At 38.8% G+C, this 24,478-nt stretch overlaps 1 protein-coding gene across 1 annotated transcript in view; it reads left to right on the plus strand.

The window, feature by feature from the left end:
• The window catches only part of FANCC (FA complementation group C), a 229,205-nt gene that overhangs the window by 73,813 nt on the left and 130,914 nt on the right, over positions 1–24,478 (plus strand). Inside the window, exons 3-5 of the mRNA XM_045570735.1 lie at positions 1,677–1,915; positions 3,871–3,955; positions 10,840–10,934. Of these exons, the coding sequence (XP_045426691.1) occupies positions 1,751–1,915; positions 3,871–3,955; positions 10,840–10,934 (345 nt within the window). The 5' untranslated portion in view covers positions 1,677–1,750. The remainder of the gene's footprint in view (positions 1–1,676; positions 1,916–3,870; positions 3,956–10,839; positions 10,935–24,478) is intronic.

Consider the following 24,478-nt stretch of genomic DNA (forward strand, 5'->3'; position numbering starts at 1 on the left):
AAGTTAGACAGGCACATGCAAAAAAATGAAACTAGGCCATCAACTTATACCACATACAAGAATAAACTCAAAATGGATACAGGACTTAAATATGAGTCATGAAACCGTAAAAATCCTGGAGGAAGACATAGGCAATAAAATCTCACATCTCTCATAATATTGTTGCCAATATATCTCCTAGCGCAAGGGAAACAGGAAAAAAAACAAATGGGACTACATCCAACTAAAAAGCTTCTGCACAGCAAAATAAATTATCAACAAAATGAGAACCAACTGCATGAGAGAATATATTTGCCAATAATCTATCTATATCTATATCTATATCTATATCTATATCTATATCTATATCTATATCTATATTCCTAAGCGACTGTTATGACCGAATGACTGGAATGACCAGTCGACTAGTTGCTATGATGCTCACTGACCACCAGCCAACCTCCCAAGACCCCTTCCTCCAGCCAGCCAACCTCTTGCAGCCCCTCCCCCCTGCAGGTCCCTCAGTCCAGCCAGCCGGCCACCCTCCTGTGGTTCCTCCCCCCAGCCAGCCCCTCCTTCTAGTTGGCCACTCCGATTGCCCCGTTCCTCTCGTTCTTTCCCCTGGCTGGCAGGCCCCGATTGGGACTGGGCTAGATGGCCCTGATTGCTGGCCAGGCCTAGGGACCCCATCATGCACGAATTTGTGCACTGGCCCTCTAGTATATGATAAGGGGCTAATTTCCAAAAAATATACGGAACTTATATAGCTCAACACTAAGAAAACACACAATCCAATAAAAACATGGACAAAGGACCTGAATAGACACTTCTCCAAAGAGGACATACAGATGGCCAATAGACATGAAAAAAGGCTCATGGTCACTAATTATCTGAGAGATGCAAATTAAAACTTCAGTGAGATCTGACTTCACACCTGCCATTATGGCTACCATCAATAAATCAACAAACAACAGGTGCTGGAGAGGATATGGAGACAAGGGAACCTTAGTGCAATATGGTGTGAGAGTGAATTGGTGCAGCCATTGCGGAAAACATTATGGAGGTTCTTCAAAAAATAAAAAAGGGAACTGTCTTTTGACTCAGCAATGCCACTTCTGGGGCTATATCCTACGAATCCCAAAACACCAATTCAGAATACATGGACCCCTATATTCATAGCAGCATTATTTATAATAGCTAAGAACTGGAAATAATATTAGTTATATTGTCACAAGTGCTCATCAGTAGATGAGTGGATAGAAAAGCGTTGGGATATTTACACAATAGGATATAACTGGGCTGTAAAAAGAAAGGAGTTCTTACCTTTTATGACAGCATGGATGGACCTGGAGATTGTTATGCTGAGTGAAATAAGCCAGTGAGAGAAAGACAAACACCGTATGATCTCACATGTGGCATCTAGTGAACAAATTAAACTGATGAACAAAATAGAACCACAGGCATGGGTACATGGAACGGACTGACAGGTGTGAGAGGAGGTGGGTAGGGAGGACTGGATGAAAGAAGGTGAAGGGATTAGCCAAATGTATGCATAGCCACAGACACCAACTATAGTGTGATGAGGGCCGAAGGGAGAGGAGGATGGTCTGGTGGAGGCAGGCAAAGAGGGGGAAAAGTGGAGACATTTATAATAATGTCATCAATAAAAAATATTTCGTTTTCCCCCTTTCTTACAGATTTGAATTGTGCTGTTTCTGTCATTGCTTAACAGGCCACAGTGAAGGTACATCACCTTTGCCCCCTTTTTGATATGGCTCAAGATTCAGTAGGACTTTCTTCTGGTTATCAGTTTTGGATGCGGAAGCTGTCTGTATGGGGCCAGGCCTCCACTTTGGAAACCCAGCAAGACATCTGCCATCACCTACCTCAGTTCCAGGAGTTCCTGAGGCAGATTTATGAAACCTTAAAAGAGATGGTAAGTAGTGACCAAAATTAATGACAGCAGGGGCTCTTTACCAGATTTCACCAAGCCTTAATTTTATCCAAGGTCAGGAATTTGTAGTATTGACCTACTGTATTGAAGGAGTAGAAAGACGAATTTTACCCCTAGTAATACAGACAGGAAGTGGTTTCCTGTCTGTATTACCCTAATGGTCTCTGACTTAGATATTTTAAGTGGCCTTTTCTGGTAAATATTGTAAGATTTTGAATGTCTTTACAGTTGTCATATAACTTATTGTATTAAGATTTGATATATTTTTATTTGGTATGATTTACTTTTATTCTAATAGATATATTTATAAATTAATATATTTTTATATTATCAAAATATTATTTGTTTTATATTTATTTTCTCACTTCAAGATGCAAGGCAAAATTGTGATTCAACATAGACCTTTTGTATTATACTTTTACTCCCATAATAATAGAAGCAAGTAGGAAATTTGAAGGATAATTCATATTGGTGGTATGAGTTCATATGTCTTTTGACACTGCAAAGAAAGAAGCAGTCTGTATGAACAACCAATGCTAATTTTAAAATTGTTTTTTATAATAAGACTTTTGTAACTTGACTTAAAGTGGTCCCAGGAAGTCTTAAGACTGGCCTCGATGCTGAGACAATGTGAAGAATTTATTGCTGCAGCAGTAGAAAATGCTTATCATTTTACCCTTTGTGCACGTTATCTCAATTTGGTCTCATTTTTTAACTTTATCTGAAAGATAAGGAAGTGAGAAAAGGCAATTGTACAACAGCATGCCTATTTTTAAAAATTATTTTTAATTTTTATTGATTTCAGAGAGAGAGAGACAGAAACATCATTGAGGAGAGAGAATCACCTATTGGCTGCCTCCTGCACACCTCACACTGGGGACTGTACCTGCAACCTTGACATGTGCCCTTGACCGAAATCGAACCCGGCACTCTTCAGTCCGCAGGCCAACACTCTGTCCACTGAGCCAAACCAGCTAGGGCAGCATGCATATTTTTAAATCTTAAGCTGTTTTCTATTTAGTTGGCCTATTATTGTTTCAGGTTTTAGGTTGTTGAAGACTGAGTCTAGCATATAGTAATCAAAGTAGTAATAAACATAGATAAATATCTTTGGCCGCTTTTATTTCTTTTTATAAGTTCCAGAGTTTTTGTCCTCCCAAACCTTCTTTGAAATAGCCCTTCTGGAGCTGAGTTAGGATCATCTTTTATTTTGTTAGAATAAAACTCCAGGATAAAGATAAGAGATTATAAAGATATTAATCACACATAATGCTTTTTCACTGTCATGTGGCCTTTGTTATTTTTAAATAAAGTGGCATTTCCTGACTGTTAAGTATGAGTAAAGTGAAGTTAATTTGGTAACAAAATTGATTTTACTAAATGTGCTGTACATGTTAGTTAGTCTTGGTGACCTGGTTTAAAAGTGAACAAAGGTGGTGGTTAGGGATGCCGAAGGAGGAATGCGTGAGGCCAAAGTGGTAAAGAATTATAAATTTATTAGGTCATCTGGAAAACCAGACGGGCTGAGCCCCAAAATGGACCAGCACCCAGAGCCAGGGAGTCAGAGATTTTAAAGGCCTCTAGGCGGCCTCTTCCCGGGCAGAGCATTCTCTGGGAGGGTCCCCAGGGGAAAGATAATGGTCTTAGCAAGGGGAGTGCGGTCTAAGCAAAAGGGAATGTTGGTTGTGAAATGACCTAAAGGTCAGTTCCCAGGGGAGAGGGTATCCATTCAATTATTTTATCAGACCTGACAGTTGCTTGTTAAACTTTATTTGAATAACATGTCAAAAGATCTTTTCTAATTTTATTTTCCTTACTTTTCTTAACTACATACTAAAACAAGAAGCATTCAAGTTCCCTCAAACCATAGTGTCAGTTCAGTCTTTCTGAGTGAGATAGGGCCCTTTTACTGACCAAAGCGTAATTTTCTTTTACAGGATTCAAGAACAATCATTGAAAGATTCCCCACAATTGGTCAACTATTGGCAAAAACTTGCTGGAATCCTTTTATCTTAGCATATGGTAAGAATCCAAAGCATGTTCTCTCAAAACACAAACTTCTAATGATAACTTTAGTCTGCATTGCTTGCTAAAATACAGAGCTTTAAATTATAAGCCTGTTTTCTGTATTTCACAAAGCAACTTTTTAAATGTATATTCTTTGCTCCATTATAAAGTGGCATCCTTTATTGTTTATATATATTTGTGTATGTTTGTATAGATACACACACACACACACACACACACACACACAGATGCAGATCTGTAGAGAATAGAATTCTTTGTGTTAACTCCCTGATGATTATCATAACCTCATTTTTAATTCAGTATAAAATGGTTTTAATAATGACATAATTTTTATTTCCCAGTTTCATATTAGCACATGTGCTGTTTTTCATGTGCAAAATTATTCTTCAGAGTCTGAATCCTTCATGACTCTACCATTATTTAGGGATGACAACTTGGTTTTACCAAAGATTGAGAGGAATTTGGGATTCATTGGGGAGGTGTAACTTTACTCATCTGCTGCCTACCTGTCCCGCCTCACTTCCTGTTTAATTCCCCACAACTACACCGCACGCGTGGTAGCCAGGTCAGATTACTAACTGTGCCTGAGATGCATGAAGTTAGGGCCCGTGACATGCAATTCCTAATGCCTGGAACTGTTTTCTTCTCTCTCCTCCTCATAAACCTTTTAAATCACCTTGCTGGGGCTGAGTTAGGAACCGGTCTTAGTATTTCCATATCCGCTGGCATTTCCCTTAATTATACAGTAATACTAACTACACTGTTTGTAATTTTTGGTTTGCCTGTCTGATATCCTGGAAGACTGGATGTCTTTTAGGAGCAGGAACTGTGGTTTTAGTTCTGTGTCATCCTGGGGCCTTTGGTAGGGTGGAGCAGGTGTATCTGAAGGTGCACAATTGAAGCTTATTGCCTTGAATTGACTATATTATTAGCTAATGTAATATTTACTTTTCATGTTTTTTTTTTAGTCAAAGACTGATTGTTAACATGATATCAGAATAAAAAATAAAATTAATATTTCTCTTCGATGTTTTAAAGAATTATGCAATTTCCCTCTCCTAACCTGTCATACATAAGTTACTATAAGAAACATGAACTAGGTGGGGAAGGGACATTAGCATTTGGTCCTGTGAACATACCTGCATGTGTGCATTGAACACACTCATACTCACTTTCTCTGGCTCCACCCTCATTTACCTACTTCTCTTCCTCTCCACTCTGCCTCTTGCTGCTGCTTCTCTCTTGAGTTGATTCTACCTACCCCAACCACTCAACCTGTTCAAGTTCTTGATTTTTTAATCCTCACCTAAGGATATTTTTTCATTTATTTTTAGAAAGAGTAGAAGGGAGAAAGACAGAAATATCAATGTGAGAGAAATATGTCAGTTGGTTGCCTCCTGCCTGCACCCCAACAAGGGCCTGCACTGGGGAGGAGCCTGCAACCAAGGTACATGCCCTTGATTGGAATCAAACCTGGTACCCTTCAGTTTGCAGGCCTACGCTCTATCCACTGAGTGTAACCAGCTGGGACCTGTTCAGGTTCTTGATCTGAAAGGGCAAAGCCTTCTTTGTACAGCCATCACTGTATTTGCCACTCTTACCAGGGCCATACATCCATGTTCTGTATTACATATTTTAGTGGTGCCACTGAAATGTACTGCTAATGAGCTTACTTTGTTTTAGGAATTTACAGATGCAAGCCATCACTTGTTATTCATGAATGCCACACGCACACTGCAGGGGATGGCCTCTCTCAGGATCCTTTTTGGAGGCCCTGTCTTTGGGACTGGAGTATCCAGCTAAGCAATGAAGTGAGATGGGAAACTGACAGCAGATCTTAGTGCAAGTTTTTTATTCTGAAAAAGAGTGGAAATGAAAGGAATATACCAGTACATATTTGCCACCTAATATCTTATTTTTTTATATATTAAATTGAAATTTCAAATAAAAGTTAATCCTTTAAACTTTATTTCTATAGTTTAAAAGCATGAAGGCAGCATTTTTTTTTTTTTTGAGACAATAAATATTGTGTTCAGCTGCCAAGTTTGGGGGATAATTGTTACACTGCAATAAATAGCAAATAGTGAGGAAGAGAGGATATAGCTGTTACGTTTAATTATGAGTAAAGAGAATCAAGGGTTCCAAGGAAGAGAACACCACTGAATAAAAAGTGTCTCTCCCTTTCTAATACCTACTTTGTCTTTTCTCTTTCTGGTGTCTCCATTTCCAAATACTTAGTTCTTATCCTTATTTCATATCCTGTTCTCACCATTATGGGAGACTTATTTCCTTAATGGAAACTGTTCAGGTTTACTGTATTTAAAAAACAATTTTGATGTTATATAATTGTAAAAAAGACCCTTTCCTGAGAGAAAAAGCCCAACCAGTGAAACAACAGCATAAAGCAAGTTGTTCTATGCCTGTCAGTCTTTCCTATGAGCTCAAAATCAAAGATGTACCTCAGACAGGAAACTGAAATTTAATGGGCAGTTCAAAGGGCAGCACAAGCATTGAAACAGAGAGAGATGAAGAATTTGTTTCTGGTTGTCAGAAGGGGCCAATGGAATGAAGATGAGGTGCTAAGGAAAGATCGCAGACAATACAAGTTTAGGCCATAGGGATAAAATTAGTCCAGCCTCCACTTTTACAAATAAGAAACCAGAAATCCAGAAAGTTCCATGACTTGTCTTAAAAACCCCATCTCACCTACTGTCCTCCAAGAGTCAACTCTAGCATGAGCTCCTCTGTGAAATTCTCTTTCTCCTCAGATCCTTGTTCCGACTTCTGGTCTTTTTTCTCCTTAAGTGGAAATTGAGCAGAAATTGTGAGCCGTGTTTTCCTAGGCCTTGGCGTACAAAAACAAACAAACAAATAAAAACAAAAACCTCCGTGAATATCTGTGCAGTGAACATACACATTCAGGGGATGCTGTCCAGTAGGAAAGTCAGGACTGGAACACTTCCACCACATGGTGTCATCTGCTGGGGGTTAGATCATTACCACATGACAGACTTTAGAGGGGTGGGCTCCTGGCTCTTATTAGCTTTCTACTCTGGGAAAAGTGTCTTCTCATCTCTAATCCATAATTAACCTTTTCTGCAAGACTATCATCAAGAACTTATTTAGATGCACTATGCAATCCACAGAGACCAGTGCAAAATGAGCAATGCCTCTGATTCTACTTCTTCAGTTCTATAACACAAACTTTCACATTTTAACATTCTGAATTAGGGATGTCCTACACGTACCATGTCTACTTAAAGGTTGGGTGAAGATTAATTTGGCTTTTCTTTTTCTTTCTTTTTCTGTTTTCTGTTATTGTTAATTCTCACCTGAGCATTTTACTAGTATTTCCATTGGCTTTGAGAGAGAGAGAGAGAGAGAGAGAGAGAGAGAGAGAGAGAGAGAGAGAGAGAAAAAGGGACATCAATGTGAGAGAGACATATTAATTGGTTGCTTCCCATACATTCCCTGACTGGAGTGGGGATTAAACCTGCAACCTAGACATGTGCCCTTGACCAGGAATCAAACCTGCAGCCCTTCGGTGCGTGGACTGATGCTCTAACCACATGAACACACTGGCCAGGGCTTTTTTTTTTTTTTTTCTTTTTGAGAGAAAAATAGATATACTATAATATTATGAGCTGCTAAAACCAGGTGAAACCATGTAAGCTTGCTTTTGCTTTTGCTCTCCCTGGGATTCATTCTTGAATTCTTTTCTATGCAAGTCAAGAGTCTTGAGGTCCTGGATGATATGGAGGCTGGAGGGCAGAACCCCCAGTTTAGAACCAGTCTAGTGACAAGCTTACACAAATTCTACCTTTGCCTTTGGGTTGAGAGGGGGTCTTTTTCCTAACGTGGTCTGTTTTGGAAGTGTCATAGCGTTTCTGGCACCAAATTAATATTTTGCCTTTTGATTGGGAGAGGGCCTTGTCCTCAATATAGTCCCTTCTGCAAGTGTCATGATGTTTATCCACTTGTCCCCCTTCTACTTGTATTGCCAGTTTTCATTATAATGGACCTTGGGGTTGGTCTCTGGTCACCTTTTCCTCCAGCATGGATTGATCTGATTTCAGCCAGTACTTGTTGATGACTCCTGTGCACACACAGGAGTTTCCTGCAATAAACTGTTTCCCTTTGACCATGTGTGGAGGTGGGGGCTTTGCTGAGAGGACTTAGCCAGCAGCTTATCAGCAGTGATGTTGCTCCGAATTCCTCATTCTCCTAGTTGGGAGTTTTTCCTAACTTCTTTCTGTGCTGTCTCAAGCTTATCATTGGATCTTCTGTCACACTTGTGACACAAAGATGGAATTTCTTCTAATATTTAAAACATAGGCCCTAGAATAGTCATATTTTTAATCAGTGGGATTGGTTCAACCTGAAGAATGCTAAGATCATTAGACATTAAATTATGGTATTTGAAATAAATTGATCTCAGGCAAGCTCATGGAAACTAGGGGGAAAAGTGAGTCCCTTCGAATAACTCCTGATAAAATTTGTTTAAATATGTTAGTTATTAGGAGACTATAAGCCTATAGATATTTATAGGTTTAAAAAATACTGTTAGTGTCTTGTGTGGTTGAAAATGCAGAGGTAGTTTCTGTAGTTTGTATTTTCCTTTTTTAAAAAAAAATTTTTTAATCCTCTCCCAGGGATATTTTTTTATTGATTTTTAGAGAGTGGAAGAGAGAGGGAAAGACAGAAATATTTATGTGAGAGAAATACATTGATTGGTTGCCTTCTGCATGTGCTCTGACCAAGGCCTGGGCCAGGGAGGAGCCTGTAACCAAGGTACGTGCCCTTGATCGGAATTGAACCTGGGACCTTGTGGTCCACAGGTTGACACTCTATCCACTGAGCCAAACTGGCTAGGGATTCTTTATTTCTTATTAATGAATCCCTTAGAGATGCTGTGCTTATGAGATAGCAGAAGAAAGAAGGTAGAGAGTGAATTTTAATTATGATGTGTCTTGGTGTGGTCCTCTTTGGGTTCCTTTTGCTTGGGGTTCTGTGTGCTGAGTTTTTCACCCCAAAATATGCTTTTGGAATATTGATTATTTTTAATTAACAAAAGACTTAAGTAAAAAAAATTGCCCCCTGCTGAAACCGGTTTGGTTCTGTGGATAGAGCACCGGTCTGCAGACTGAAAGGTCCCAGGTTCGATTCCAGTCAAGGGCATGTACCTTAATTGCGGGCACTTCCCCAGTAGGGGGTGTACAAGAGGCAACGGGTCAGTGATTCTCTCTCATCAATATTTCTAGCTCTCTATCCCTCTCCCTTCCTCTCTGTAAAAAAATCAATAAAATATATATATTTTTAAATTTGCCCCCCTCACCCCTTCACACAACTACTAAAAGGATTTAGAGAGGACCTGCTCCAGGAAGGAAGCTGTTATAGACAGTGATAGTTTAACATGAACTGAGTGTGATTGGGAGGAACCTGGGAAGGCCCTTTGATCAAAGTTCTCTCTGTGACCCTTGTTAAAAACAGTCCAGCAAACATTTACTTATCAGACATTTGCTTTTCCATCTTCCTGTAAATTGTCTTGTAAAATCCAAGATCATAATGGTCATCCCTCTCCTTAGCTCAAGGTAGCATATAAACTTTAACTGCCCTACTTATCCTTGGGTCCCGTATTCTTTTTATTTTTTAAAATATATTTTGTATTGATTTGAGAGAGGAGAGGAGGAGGAGGAGAGAGAGAGAGAGAAACATCAATGATGAGAGAGAATCATCGACCGGTTGCCTCCTGCAAATCCACTACTGGGGATCGAGCCTGCAATCTGGGCATGTGCTCTGACTGGGAATTGAACTGTGACCTCCTGGTTTATAGGTCAACTGTCAATCACTGAGCCAGCACTGGGAGGGCCAGGGTCCCTTATTCTTATGGAACATCCACATGTACATACATAGTAAGTTTGGTCATGTTTTCCTGTTAATCTCTCTCATATTAATTTGATTGTTAGTCCAGACAGAAGAATTTAGAAGGATAGAAGGAAAATTTATTTTTCTGCCCCCGCCGGGCATCAGGTGGTTCTGCAAAGGCTTGATGCCAGGTGCTGGGTTTCCTCAGCCCCAGCTCCATGGCCTTGTGATGAAGTCCTAGCTGCTTGGCTCTAATTCGGGTAACTGACATCTTCCATCTTTAGGCCTCCTTTGCTTTTCAAACCTGTTAAAAAATTTCCAGCTGGAATGGACTCATTGTCCAAAAGAGAAAGAGAGAGAGAGAAAAGGCTCTCTAAACAGTTATTCCCATCAAATGCAAGATTGCAAAGTTCAGCATTTTCATCACATATTTACTAAAGTTTTAAATTTTAGAGTAAAAAATTAAAAGCATGTTAAGAGGCTTCTATTTTATGCAAACTGTTTGGTATAAAACAATCTTTTTTTGAGTTTGTTTTTAAAAAGGGAGGGTGTTTTGGCAAATTAGAAAATTGAAAGATTGAGTGCTGCCTATAATAATTATGTTGCCTTAAAGAGGTTGAAACTACTAACGAGAAATAAACTTAATGAGAAATAAAGAACTAATCTTGAGAAATAAAGAACTGATCTTGAGAAATAAAGAACTGATCTTGCCCAGTTCTTTTAGTTCTTTCCATCATTCTCTTTTGGCTTTAAAAGTTGCTGCTGTAACAGAAAGGGAATTGACCACACAAGTGCTGAGCATACATGATCCCAAACCCACAAGAAGAAAAAACTCCACAAAGTTGTTTCACACGTGGTCCTGAATGATTATTCTGTGAACCTAGTAGTTTGAGATTTTCTTAAAATATAATAGACATATTTCCTGTAGATAAAATGTTTTACATTTTTAATACTGTTTATCTTTTCCTTTATTTGATTAAACCTACTCATTTTAGTTTTTTTTCTCTTTGCAGATGAAAGCCAAAAAATTCTAACATGGTGCTTAGGTTGTCTAATTACCAAAGAACCACAGAGTTCTGGAGAATCGAAACTCAACTCCTGGACACGGGTAAGAGCGTAAACGTGCCCTGCACTGCTTTGAATTAAATTGTTTAAAGGTGCTGCTGACTGTCCAGTTCCAGGATGTTTTAGAAACATTTCAAACATACCTTTACTGTTACATTGTCTTGCTGAGTGTAAGGTTAAAGATGTTTTATTTTTGTTTGTGAATTCTGTAAAACATTGATCTTTAGGGTGAACTTTCGTATGCCTCCAAGACTTAGTGTGGAGTGGTTTGGGAAAGTTACTTTCAGGTAATTTAAAGGAATGCAACCTATTTCCCTCTATCAATTGCTATCCTTCCAAAAATTGTTTCTCCCTACCAACCTCATTTAAATGCTGTATGTAATTCCTCTCCAGGTGCTTCTCCGCCTCTCTCAGAATCTATTCTGTAGTAAAACTAAAATTCAGAAGTTGCCTGGGAATAGTAGTCTTTATTTTGTGTCTCCAAGTTTGTACCCAGGCCAGTATGCTCAGACTAGCAGCTGGTGGTAGTTGGCTGCTGTTGCTCTGTGTCAAATTGGTTACTCAGCTGTGCTAGTCCAGATAGCTGACAGTTCCTTGCATTCACCATGGCCATTTCTGCTTCCTCTTGAAGGGCAGACACAAGTTGCAGACTATTGTGAGGCTGGTCTGTGACTGCCCTCAACGCCAGCAAGTTGGCTATTCTTTTCTCTTACTCCCCACTGTCTTGCTGTCATCACCCCAAGGACTGGCTGATGCCTGTCAGACTCCTTAGTATGCACATGGCTCAGGTTACTGTTTAGTATTATTAAATCATCCACCTAGATCAATGCATGTGGTTTTGTCTAACAATCTGACTGGTGACATAATTTCATTCAATGCTTTTTGACCATTCCTTTCTTTAATATAAACTTGCAGACAGAGATGGCAAAGACAGTATTTGTAATTTCCTGTTATATTCAAAGAATAGCAGAGAAAGGGAAAGTAGAAGTGAAAAGGATTGGATGATGGAAGGAAAGAATGCAGAATTTAATTAGAAGGAAAATTAATGTAAAGAACTGAAGAAAGGAACAGATAAGTAGAATTAGAGTTGAAATAATATGAAAAACAAGATTATAGAATAACATATTTAGTCTTTAAGGTTTTAAATTGTTGCTTCTGTTGAGTATGTGGTATTTTAATGATTACTTAGGATATATTTTTTTATTGCCCAGATCAGTACGTCCTAACATAGACCATCTAATTAATTTTTTTGGATGGTTGCGTTAACTTTTTTATTTCACTCACTTTATTAGCCCATTAAAAAATTTCTAGCCTTGCATTTTATTCTGTGGGTTTCTCTTATTTAATGTAGTGTCTGTTTACCATTAGGTAATTTTTAAGAACTAGAGGCCTGGTGCACAAAATTTGTGCACAGGTAGGGTCCCTAGGCATGGCTGGCAATCAGGGCTGATAGAGTCCTTCCAGCTTCTGTATGGGGCCTTTCTTCTGGCTGCCAGCCAGGGCCTTCCTTTGTTCAGCACCACCCCCTGATGGTCAGCATAAGTCATAGTGAGTGATCGGCCTCCCAATCAAACTCCCATGGGGACAATTTGCATATATATAGATAACTCATGGAGAGAAAGTAAAAGCACTTCTTTCCTATCTTCAGAGAATTCTCAGACTGGCCAGATCATCCAAGGGCAGTGTGATGGGTTATTAGTAGAGCTGTAAATAGGTGTGATGGCAACACAGCACTTGCTCAGACTTCAGGGTTTGGAGACATTTCCAGGGGAAGATGATGTATTAGCTGAGTTTTGAAGGATCACTAGAGAGCAGGGATAGAGTTTTAGGAGTGATATTGCTGTCAACAGAGAGAGTATGTGCAAAGAAAGCATGGTGGTGAGAAAGGAAATGTTGCATTTGGAGAACTCAGGTCCTTAGACATATCTGAGGTTTGGATGTTACAGGTTTGGTGATGAAGCATAAAGCCTGAGAGACAGGCAAGCACCAAGTTATGTATGACTATAAGGAGTTTCTATTTTATCTTGGAGGCAGCGAGGAAACCGCTAAAGTATTTTGAACAGAGAAATCATGTGTCCAGGTGTGGGTCTTAGACACTTAACAAAAGGAAATTGATTTGGAAGGTGGCAGGGATAGTACTTTGGAAGATAATTTTGTGGTAAAGGTGAGAAATTGTGAGGACCTGAATGAAGTGGATAAGAAGGGCCAGATTTATATTAATAAGGTAAATATCTGAAAGATACAATGGCAGATCAAGTGCAGGTGTACTTAGATTTAGGTGTAGTTGAGAATACTGTTCCCTAGAGAGCGAGCTGATTTGTAAGTGAAGGGTTTCCAGTCACCAGTGTAAAGAAATAGTGGAAGCCTTAGGTGAGAGTGAGATCTGTCTTCTAGGGAGAGTACTAGAAAGGTCCTCAGGACAACCTTGAGAGACACTGGCAGTTAAGGAGTGGGTGGGAGAATAAGGTGCACGGCAGACAAAAAATGGGGAGTCAAGGAAGAAATGGAGATAGCAGCAGCAGCATTTTAAGAAGGAATGAGTAGCCATCATTCAATAATCTAATCCTATAGTGCAGCACTGTCCAGTAGAAATAAAATAATACATAGATAAGTTTAAATTTTCCAATAGCCACTTGAAGAAGAATAAGTAGGTAAAATTAAGTTTAATAATTTTATTTAACCTAGTATATCCAAAATACTATCATTTCAACATATAGTTAATATAAAATTATTAATGAGATTATTTTATAACCTTTTTTCATACTAAGTCATTGAAATCTAGTGTGTATGTTACACTTAGGCTTACATTACATGTTAATTTTGATGCTAAAATTTTCAGAAATTCTTGATCTGTAGTTTTCATTAAGTTTATAGTTGAAAATGTAGGTTCATATACACAAATTATTCCATAGAATCCTACGACTGAATCAAATGTCAGTTTTTAAATTTAATTAAAATTTCAAAATTCGCTTTTTAAAAAATATATTTTTATTGATTTCAGAGAGGAAGGGAGAGGGAGAGGGAGAGAAACATCAATGATGGGAGAGAATCATTGATCAGCTGCCTTCTGCACGGCCCACACTGGGGATCAAGCCTACAACTCAGGTATGTGCCCTGACTGAGAACTGAACTGTGACCTCCTGGTTCATAGGTCAATACTCAACCACCTAGACATGCCAACCGGGCAAAATTCACTTTCTTTATTATTTGTACTCACTAAATTTGAAGGGTTTGATAGCCACATATGGATAGTAGTTACTGTATTGGACAGGGCAGCTGTAGGGCACGAAGCAAGTTAAGATCTGGATAGCACTAATCAGATTTAACCACTAGTAGGAATGACCTTGGTGAGAATAGATTACTGGAAGGTTGAAGGAAGTAGCCAGAGCTACAGATTGAAAAATGATGGAGACAATAGGAAGTGGAGATGGTAAACTTTGTTACTCTTTCAAGAAACTTAGCAGTGAAGAAGGGAGACAGGAGGTGGTAGTCAGACTAAATCAAATCAAAGTATTGAGTTGGTTGAAATTGAGAAAGACCTGACTAGGGTTCTGAGAAGAAAGTGCTGATAGGAACAGGTTGAGGACATACGAGATTGGGAAAACAGTTTTCCTTCTCATTGTAGTGGACAGGCCTGTAATACTAACTGATAAAAAACAGTTGTCTAGAATAATATTAATTGCTTAAGTATTAGCAGTCTGAAGCTAATTACATAAACCTACTTATATAATTATATAATGTTGATCATAAATGCAGCAAGGCAGAAGATACTTGTTGGTTTACAAATCAGTTGTACATCTTGGGAATACTTTCTTGGACCTTAGAAGTGTTACTTTCTCCATAAAAGTTTTAGAGGGACATATTACACACTAAAGATGTGTAACTTGTCATCCAGTAGCCTTCTGAAAATTATATAACAAGCCATATTTTAATATTTGATAGTTTTATTTAATGGTATATGCAATGCTGCTCTCATTGTGGTGATACAGTATAATCTCAGGCTTATTCTGTGTTCCTAGAGTATCAAAAGTGTGATTGAAACAGCCTGAGTGAAACACCAAGAATTTCTTCTATAAATTCTAAAATTCAGTAAAAATTCAGATTAATTATTAAATTTGGAAATGGTAGACCAAGTTCTATTAGTTGTATTTTTAGAACAGAGATGAAGTACATATTTTGTTTCCTGCTTGCCATACTTAGCATATGTTAATATGTTATGCTGGAAATATATTAACATAATATGTTTTTTGGAGTGTTGCTGGTAACCTCAAGTATGCCATGTAATAACACCATATCAATGATTAGTGTTACAGTGTAGCAGCTGGTTAAGGCACAGGACTCTTTTATATCTCTTCAGAATGCTTGGTTTTTGAAAAACAGTTTTATTGATGAAGCCATAGGACAGATACTTGTTGAACAGCACGTTCTGTTTGCCAGGTGGCATGGCAGAGGCTGAAGATACTCAGTGGATCTAAAGACAGCATTATTTACAGAAGCCAAGATATGGAAACAGTGTTGGTGTCCATCAGTGGATGGCTGAATAAAGAAAATGGATTTCATACTATATATTTAACGAATGTTATTCAACCATAAAAAATGAAATCTTGTTATTTACAACAACATGGATGGCCCTAGAGGACACTATGCTAAGTGAAATAAGTCAGATTGATAAAGACAAATACCCACATGATTTCACTTATATATGTAGAATAAAAAAACACAACAAAAACAAGCTCATAGATACAGAGAATGGATTGGTGGATGTGGAGGTTGGGGTGGAGAAAAAGGGTTAAAGAGTACACATTTTCAATTATAAAGGAATACCTGGGGATGTAATATACAGCATGGTAACTATAGAGAATAACACTGTATTGTATATTTCAAAATTGCTAAGAGAGTAGGTCTTAAAAGTTTCATCATAAGAAAAAAGAACTGTTTGCAGTTATGGTGATGGATGTTAATTGACTTATTTTGGTAATCAACTTGCAATACATACAAATATCAAATAATGTTGTGCATTTGAAACTGTTATATATCAACTATATCTCAATAAGAATAATAAAAAAGTCACATATGCCAAAGTAAAGTAAGGGAAACAGATGATGAAGTTTCACTATTAGAATGTTCTCCAAGGAGGTGACTTTTTAGGAGAGATTTAAATTAGCTGAAGGAATAAGCCCTGTTTTTTTTTTAGCCTATCAATGTCTCTCTCCCCCTCCCAATACCCCCCCTTTCTTTCTCTCTCTCTGGGGGGGAGGAACTCTGACTTCTGCCTCTCCATCCTGCATCCAAAGCCCTGTCTCCTTGCTCATTAAGGTTCTCCTACTATTATAACTTTGGGATCTACAGCCCTAATTTTTTTTTTTTTAATTCTACTTGGTTATCTTTCTTTTTCTTATTGATTTGTAGAAATTCTTTATATGTCTTGAATATAGGTGCCATTTTTATTGCATGTATTGCAGCTATTTTTTTCCATGCTATAGTTTATGTGTTCACATTTTCTCATTTTCTCTTAAGGAAATTTAAAAAAAAATGATTTTAGAGGGAGAGAAAAGTGGGGAGAGAGTCAGAAACAGAGAGAGAGACAGAGAGGGAAAGAGAGAGAGAGAACGAGAAACAGCGACATGAGAAACATTGATCAGTTCCCTCCCTTACACATCCCGACTAGGGATTGAACCCACAACTTAGGTATGATCCCTGACCAGAAATCAAATGTGCCTTTTTGGTACATGGTATGACACTTTAACCAATAGAACCATCCGGTCAGGGCTCAAGGAAAATACTTTAAATTTTATTATAGTTAGATTTATCAAAAATTTTCTTTATAGTTAATAACTTTGTATCTTATTTAAGAAAAATTTCCCTACTCCAGGGTCATGAAGACCTTCCATCTTCTAAAAGTATATTGGTTTGCCTCTGCCATTTTGGTCTGCTGTAACAGTTTTATTGAATGGTCTAAGGTGGGTGTCTATATTTATTTTGCTTCCATATGGATACCCCATTATCCCAGCACCATTATTTCAAAGTCCTTTCCTCACTGCAGGAATAAGCCCTGTTTTGCTACCTTCATAAAAAAAAAAAAAAAAAAAAAATAGGGTGTCTTTATATTTAGGGGCAGGTATAAACCTAAACCTCTCAATTAGTCTCATTGTATATGATGGTTAATTGTATGTGTCAGCTTGACTGGTCCATGGGATGCCAGCTATTTGGTCAAACATTATTCTGGTTTTTTTGTGAGGGTGTTTTGGGATGTGATTAACATTTAAACTAATAGGCAGAGTAAGCGGATCATCCTCCCTAATATGTGTGAATTTCACTCAATTCGTTGAAGGCCTGAATTGAACAAAAAGGCTGACCCCTCCTCTAAGAGTTTCCTCTACAACTGAACTCTGAACAGTGGTTTGTGAGACAACTCCAAATTGTATGTTTTGGGGATGGTTTTTTTGTTTGTTTGTTTGTTTTTGTTTTTTTTAGTGTAATACATTATTGTCAGAACATTCTACAGAGAGTACCCTGCATTTTTAGAAAACCAGATGTCTCAGAGATAATGGTGTTTGTACATTGAGATGCAAGACAGGCAGTGGACACAGAATAAGTAGACAGTAGGTTTGATGCTGGCAGAATGGCACTAGGGATTGGTCAGCCAGGGAGCAGACATGGATATTTTGGAAACATAATTATGTCTACATCTGTTGCTAGTTTCTATTGTTATAATAGTCCCCCTTGTTGGCGGTTTTACTTCTTGGCCATCCAAAAATATTAAATGAAAAATTCCAGAAATAAGCAAGACATAAGTTTTAAATTGTTCCGAGTAGTGTGATGAAGTCTTGTGCCATTCTACTTAGGAAGTGGATCATCCCTTTGTCCAGTGTATTCGCCTCACTTTTTCTCACCATGCAGGCATTGTGTCATCTCACATCATCACAAGTAGAATGATGACTACAGAACAATAAGACATTTTGATAGAGAAAGAGACCGCATTCACAAAACTTTTATTACAGCATATAATTAGTAAAAGACAGCAGAGGCAAGGTGGAATTCTGGGACAAGATAGGTACCCCTTCAGGTAGCTGCAGATTCTTCTTCCAAAGCCCCCCTCTTGTAAAGCACTGCCAGTTGTGAATGAACGTTCTCTCTTTTGTTTTGTTTTACTTTATTTTTACTATTTTTATGTGTCTGTTTACTTACTTATTTCCCATCCGTCCACCCCCTGCTGGCAACCATCCACTTGTTCTCTATAGCTATAAGTCTTGTTTCTATTTTTTTATTTCATTTGTTTTTTTAAAAGATTTCTCATATAAGTGAAATAATACAGTATTTGTCTTTCTCTGGCTGACTTGTTGAGTTATTTCACTTAACATAGTACCCTCTAGGTCCATCAATGCTGTTGCATATGGCAGGATTTTATTCTTTTAATGGTTGAATAATATTCCTCTCTCGCGCGCGCGCGCGCGCGTGTGTGTGTGTGTGTGTGTGTGTGTGTGTGTGTGTATCACATCTTCTTTATCCACTCATCTATTGATGGACATCTTGGTTGCTTCCATATCTTAGCTATTACTAGTAATGTTGCAATGAACATAGGGCCGCATTTATTTTTTTGTATTAGTGTTTTTGGTTTTGTTTTGTATAAATACCAAGAAGTAGAATTGCTGGATTACATGACAACTTTATTTTTATTTTTTTGAAGAATCTCCCATCTGTTTTTTATTGTGACTTCACTAATTTACAATCCCATTAGCATTGTACCAAGGTTCTTTTTTCTCCTCATCCTAGCCAGCATTTACTACTTGATTTCTTGTTGATAGCCAGCCTGAAGGGTGTGAGGTAGTATGTTATTGATATGTATTTTGCATTTCCCTAATGATTAGTGATGTTAAGCATTTTTTCATAGGCCTGTTGGCTTATATGTATGTCCCCTTTGGAACTGTCTATTCAGGCCCTCTGCCCATTTTTAAATCAGATCATTTGTTTTTGTTGTTGTTAAGTTGTATCAGTTTATTATATATTTTGGATATTAATTCGTTATTGAATGTATCATTTTAAAATGTCTTCTCTCATTTAGTAAGTGGTCTTTTTTTGTGTTGATGGTTCCCTTTGCTATTGAATAATTTTAGTTTGACATAGTCCCGTTAGTTTATTTTTTCTTTTGTTGCCTTTGCCTAAGGAGGCACATCCTATGTTTTGTTCTAAGAGTTTTATGGTTTCAGGTCTTACATTTAAATCCCTAATTCCCTTTGAGATTATTTTTGCATATGTTGTAAGAAAGTGGTCTGGTTTTAATTTTTTGCATGTTTCTGTCCAGTTTTCCCAGTACCACTTATTGAAGAGACTTTCTTTAACACATTGTGTATCCTCATCTCCTTTATCATGGATTAATTGACTGTATAAGTGAGGATTTATTTATGGGCTGTCTATTCTATTCCATTGTTCTACATATATGTTTTAATGCCACCACTATTCCATTTTGTTTATTGTAGCTTTGTAGTATAGTTTGATGTCAGGTAATGTTATAACATTCCATTTTGTTCTTTTTCAAAAATTCTTTGGCTAGTCAAGGTCTCTTGTGGTTTTTTGTATAAATTTTAGGATTAGTTATTCTAATTTTGAGAAAAATGTCATTGGTATTTTTATAGGGATTTCATTGACTCTGTATTGCTTTAGGTATTAAATACATTTTAACAATATTAATCCTTCCAATTCATGAGGAAGGTTTATCCATCCATTCCTTCTTCAGTTTCTTTCTTCACTATCTCATAGTATTTTGCCTCTTTCATTAGTTAAATTTATTCCTATGTATTTTGTTTTTTTGTGCAATTGTAAATTGCAGTCTTAATTTTGCCATAAAAACACAACTAGTTTCTGCATATTGATTTTATACCCTATAGCTTTTGGTGAAGTCCTTAGGGTTTTCTGTATAAAGTATTATGTAGTCTGAAATAATGAGAGTTTTACTTCTTCCTTTTTTATTTGGATGCCTTTTATTTCTTCTTCTCATTTGACTGCTGTGTCTAGGATTTTAAATGCTATGTTGATTAGTGGTGTTAGTGGTCATCCTTTTCTTGTTCCTGATCTTGAGGAAAAGCTTTCAGGTTTTCACCACTGAGTATGATATTAGCTGTGGGTTTGTGATTCCAGTTTTATTATGTTGAGATATGTTCAATCTGTACCTGCTTTGTTGAGAGTTGTTTTTTTTTTTTTTTTTTTTTCATTAAAAGCAATCTTCATTTTTCCTGTTTCTCAGGTCCAAAATCCTGGAATCATCTATGGTGACCCTTGTCCTCTTATACCTCATATCTAGTTTATCAATAAGTCTGTCGGTTCAGTCTTAGAAATATAACCAGGATCTGACTACTACTCACCAATTTCACTGCTTCTACCTCCATTCAAGCCACTGTCAACCCTCATGAGGACCACTGCAGTTCTCCTCATCTAAGTCCTGCTTTCACCTTTGCACTCCTTTGTTCTTAGTCTGAAAGATCTTTTAGAAGGTGCCTCTGTCAGAACCTTCCAGTAGTTTCTTGTGTCATTCAGAGTGAACTGGCAAGTCTGTACTTGACTTATGAGGACCTCCACAGTCTCACCCTACGTGACCTGGGTAATCATCTCCCCACTTTCTCACTTCACCCCAGCACACCCTGGCCTCCTTGCTGCTCCTCGTGCCCAGAAACCTTGCCTAGGGCTTCAGCTTTCACATTTGCTCACATGTTTTCCCAGCTCTTCCCCAGAGAGCCCAGGACCTTTTCTCGTGCCTCTTTCAGGGCACTGCTCAGGTATCACCTTCTCTGAGAGGCCTTCCTCTTACCGGTCTCAGGAACACACTGTTTTTATTTTGACTTATTCTTCTTTTTAATGCTGACCACCCCTGACATAATGATCTTTTTCTAACTTTTCATTACCTCCCAAATAGGTTACAAATTTCATGAGAACAGAGACTTTTTTAATGTCTAGAAAAAGTGCCTGCAGGGCACATTGCAAACATTCAGTGATTATTTGCTTAATGAGTACATAAGAGAGGAACAAAGTGGTGGGGTTTCCACTTGGAAAGAAGTGAATGAACAGACAGAAGGAAACATTATTATTCTAGTTATGCCTAAAAATAAGTTATTTGTGGAGGGAATTAGAAATTAAGATTAGAAAAATGGTTTTGCAGAAATTTTGGAGGGCCATGGGTGCCAACTTGTGAGTTTGTTCATAAATTAGTGGTTTAGGGCAATTGAAGGAGCTACTGGAAGTATTGGCATTGAGAGAGGTGTATTTGTTATGATTAGCATGCCTTCCCGCTTACTCCCTTGCTCTCTAGTTTTTCTTAATCCTTCCTTTAGTCATGTATTCCTTAAATATATCCTGAGTACCAACTCTTTACAAGCAGGTTTGGGGAATGCCTCAAGGATCAAGGTATTTTATTACACTATAACAAGAAAAGGAGAAGAGCTTATGGAAGGTACTGTGGGAGCCCACAGAAAGAAGGAAAAGCTTTGTTGAGAGGAGATTAAGAAATATGCAAAGGTGGTCAGCAATGCTTTCAGAAGATGAGTGGGCAGTGGCCTCACGATACTGCATCGTGAGCAGAAGCCCAGGGCATGCATGGAACTTGGGGAACCTAAGGCAATCTGATGAGCATGTAGGAAAGCAGCAGAGGAAAAGCTAGAAAAGGTCTTCTTCTTAATGATAATAATATCAGAATGGGATGTCCCATTTATCATGTCATGTAACTCATGTACACGAGAGTTACAAAGAAGTAGATTCTGATATAGGCCAAACGGCTCATACTAAAACAAAATTTACTAAACCTGGAAAGCAAGGATTTTAATTAGTAGAGTTTAAATGGTAGTTGCAGGGTTTGGGCGGGAGGCACCTGGATTATATAAATATAAATAAGATAGTGGGTTCCAAGATGACTTCAGAGTAGGTAGAAGCTACACCCACCTGCTCCTGGCACCAAACTAGATTTACAGCTAAATTACAGAGCAATCAACCTGAATAACCCATTGAAGGCTAGCTGAACTGAAATGTAATAACTAAGACTTAACAGAAGAAGCCACATTGAGACAGGTAAGAAGGGTACAGACATGGAAAGACATAGCCCCCCTCAACCTCCTATCCCTTCTACCCCTGTATATCCTCCAAACCCCCCTCCATGCTCAGGTGCAGTGGTGGCTGAGAAGCTGGAGAGTTACCATGGCTGCAAAACTATCCTCCCACTAGGAGCCTGTGTCCTCACCCCACACTGGGATCCCCAACTCAGAGCAACAAAGATGGTAAGAGGAGCTTCACAGCATCTGGTGATGAAAATCAGTGGGGATTCAGTCTGCCTGGGAGAATTAGACCACACCTTTCCAGGGGGAGCACTCATTTTGTTACAGCACCAGCCTGGGAGTGAATGGTCCAGACTCAACTGCTGGTGAGGCAACGCTGCTACACTCAAGTCCTACAAAGGTCTCTGCTGACTACACCCAACAGTGACTCTTTCTCCCCCTTCCCCCCTGGGGAGACTGTTGGCAGAGACTCCATTATTAAATTGTATGTCTTTGGGAAAGAAGGCCAGTCTCCCCAACCTCAAGGGTACAGCCAGTGCCCCTCCCCCAACCTGTTGAATCACTTCACTGGCCCATTCCTACAGAGTTCAGTGTCACAGGGGAACCAGAGAGCCCTGTAGAGCTGAGATTTTCAGACTGTGTCTCCTGGGGAAGCTTTTGTCCAGGATCCAGATGGACGAGTGCTGGACTGTGTGGCTACATGGTGGGGAGGCAAATCCAGTCTCCCCTGTGAGTTTAGGTTTTGCTACCCCAGGAAGGGGAAAAAGTACCTGCTCCCTCTTACAGGCTTGTGGGCACCACCCCCAATGGGAGACTGTTTGGATCAGTCCTGCCAAGTCCCAGATACCCGTCCGTTGGGCAAAGTTCCATGGGGAACAGGGACAGCAGCTTAGGGCTGGGATATTAAGAATGAGAGACCAGCCGAAACCGGTTTGGCTCAGTGGATAGAGCATCGGCCTGCGGACTAAGGGGTCCCGGGTTCAATTCTGGTCATGGGCATGTACATTGGTTGTGGGCACATCCCCGGTGGGTGTGTGGGAGGCAGCTGGTCGATGTTTCTCTCTCATCAATGTTTCTAGCTTTCTATCCCTCTCTCCCTTTCTCTCTGGAAAAAAAAAAATCAATTTTATATATATATATATATATATATATATATATATATATATATATATATATATATAATCTTAACTTATTTATTTATTTATTTATTTATTTATTTATTTATTTTAAGAAGAATAATGAGAGACCACTGGAGGCTATTATCTGGGACAGGGGTGAAATGCTTATGGTCCTCATGTGGATAGAGCCAGTATCATTCCCAAGGAAGACTTGACCTATTACCCTGAACCTAGGGTGGCTGGTCTTACTCCTGCAGAGAGGACAGCTGGCTGCATCCAATCTGACAGTCTGACCCTGCAGTGAGAGTGAGACCCTCCAGGGGAACTAGAGTTAGAAACCCTAGCAAAGACTGAGTGGTTTGCCTTTGAGGCATGAGCCACTTTCCCCGCATTGAGTACCTTTACTATGTGATCCTTGTAAGGGACCCAGTTGCCCCTGTGGAAGGGGCTTTAGATCTCAGCTAGCCTGGGATCATCCTACAGTTTTCCTTCAAAAGGCTGTGGAGGAAGCACAACCAATCGCAAGGGAAAGTAGAGTAGCTGACAGGTAGAGGGAGACCTCGAGGAGCCTCTGAAAATTTTACAGGTCAGCCCTCAGCTCTAAGCTGGAGGAAGAGGACATTTTTACAGCGATTAGACCCTCCCACACACACCCAGGTCCAGTAGATGCAGACACAAATATTGAAAAACATGGCAACTTCAGACAGGTAGCCCAAAGCCAGTAACACACAATGTATGACAGCGACCTATACCTGAACCCCACCCAAGTGACTCAGAATCAACACAACCAGTGGTGGGCTTCAGACCACACAAGAACTTGACCCAGTGAGGCACACAAGCAGCTCACCCAATGGACAATTCCAGCAGGTACCAAACCTGCTGGGCACAACTCCGCTTTGGGGCACAACCCATGCACAGCATCTCATGTACAGTGATTGAGGTTTACCCTTATAGTCAACCAGCCTGAAGGGTTAACTCCACTCATGAAGAGCAGACAGCATTTAAGACTCACCTTACAACATCAGAGGGTGCACATAATGCCCAAGAAGCATTCCTGGAGCACTGAGCTCAAGTGATTGAAAGATTGTACCACTGAGCTCAAAAGACACCTTCATTATAAAGACATCATAACAAGTTTCGGAGTCATAGCAGATATACCTAATACACAGAGACAAAATGGAGAGACAATGAAAAATCTCCTGAATAAAAACATGAAATGGAAGCAACCAAAATACTAAATACAGAGTTTTAAAACAAGGGATTAAGGATGCTCAAGGACCTTAGAGAAAGAATGGATGATTTTGTGAGAATTTAAAGAGATTGTAAGAACCCAAAAGAGCATAGAAACCATAAAAACGAACCAGTAAAAAATGAAGAATACAATGTCTGAAATGAAGGATGCATCAGAAGGAATCAACAGCAGGTTAGATGAA

The sequence above is a fragment of the Pipistrellus kuhlii genome, unplaced genomic scaffold (assembly GCF_014108245.1).
Source record: "Pipistrellus kuhlii isolate mPipKuh1 unplaced genomic scaffold, mPipKuh1.p scaffold_m20_p_36, whole genome shotgun sequence".
In the NCBI taxonomy this organism is placed as follows: domain Eukaryota; kingdom Metazoa; phylum Chordata; class Mammalia; order Chiroptera; family Vespertilionidae; genus Pipistrellus; species Pipistrellus kuhlii.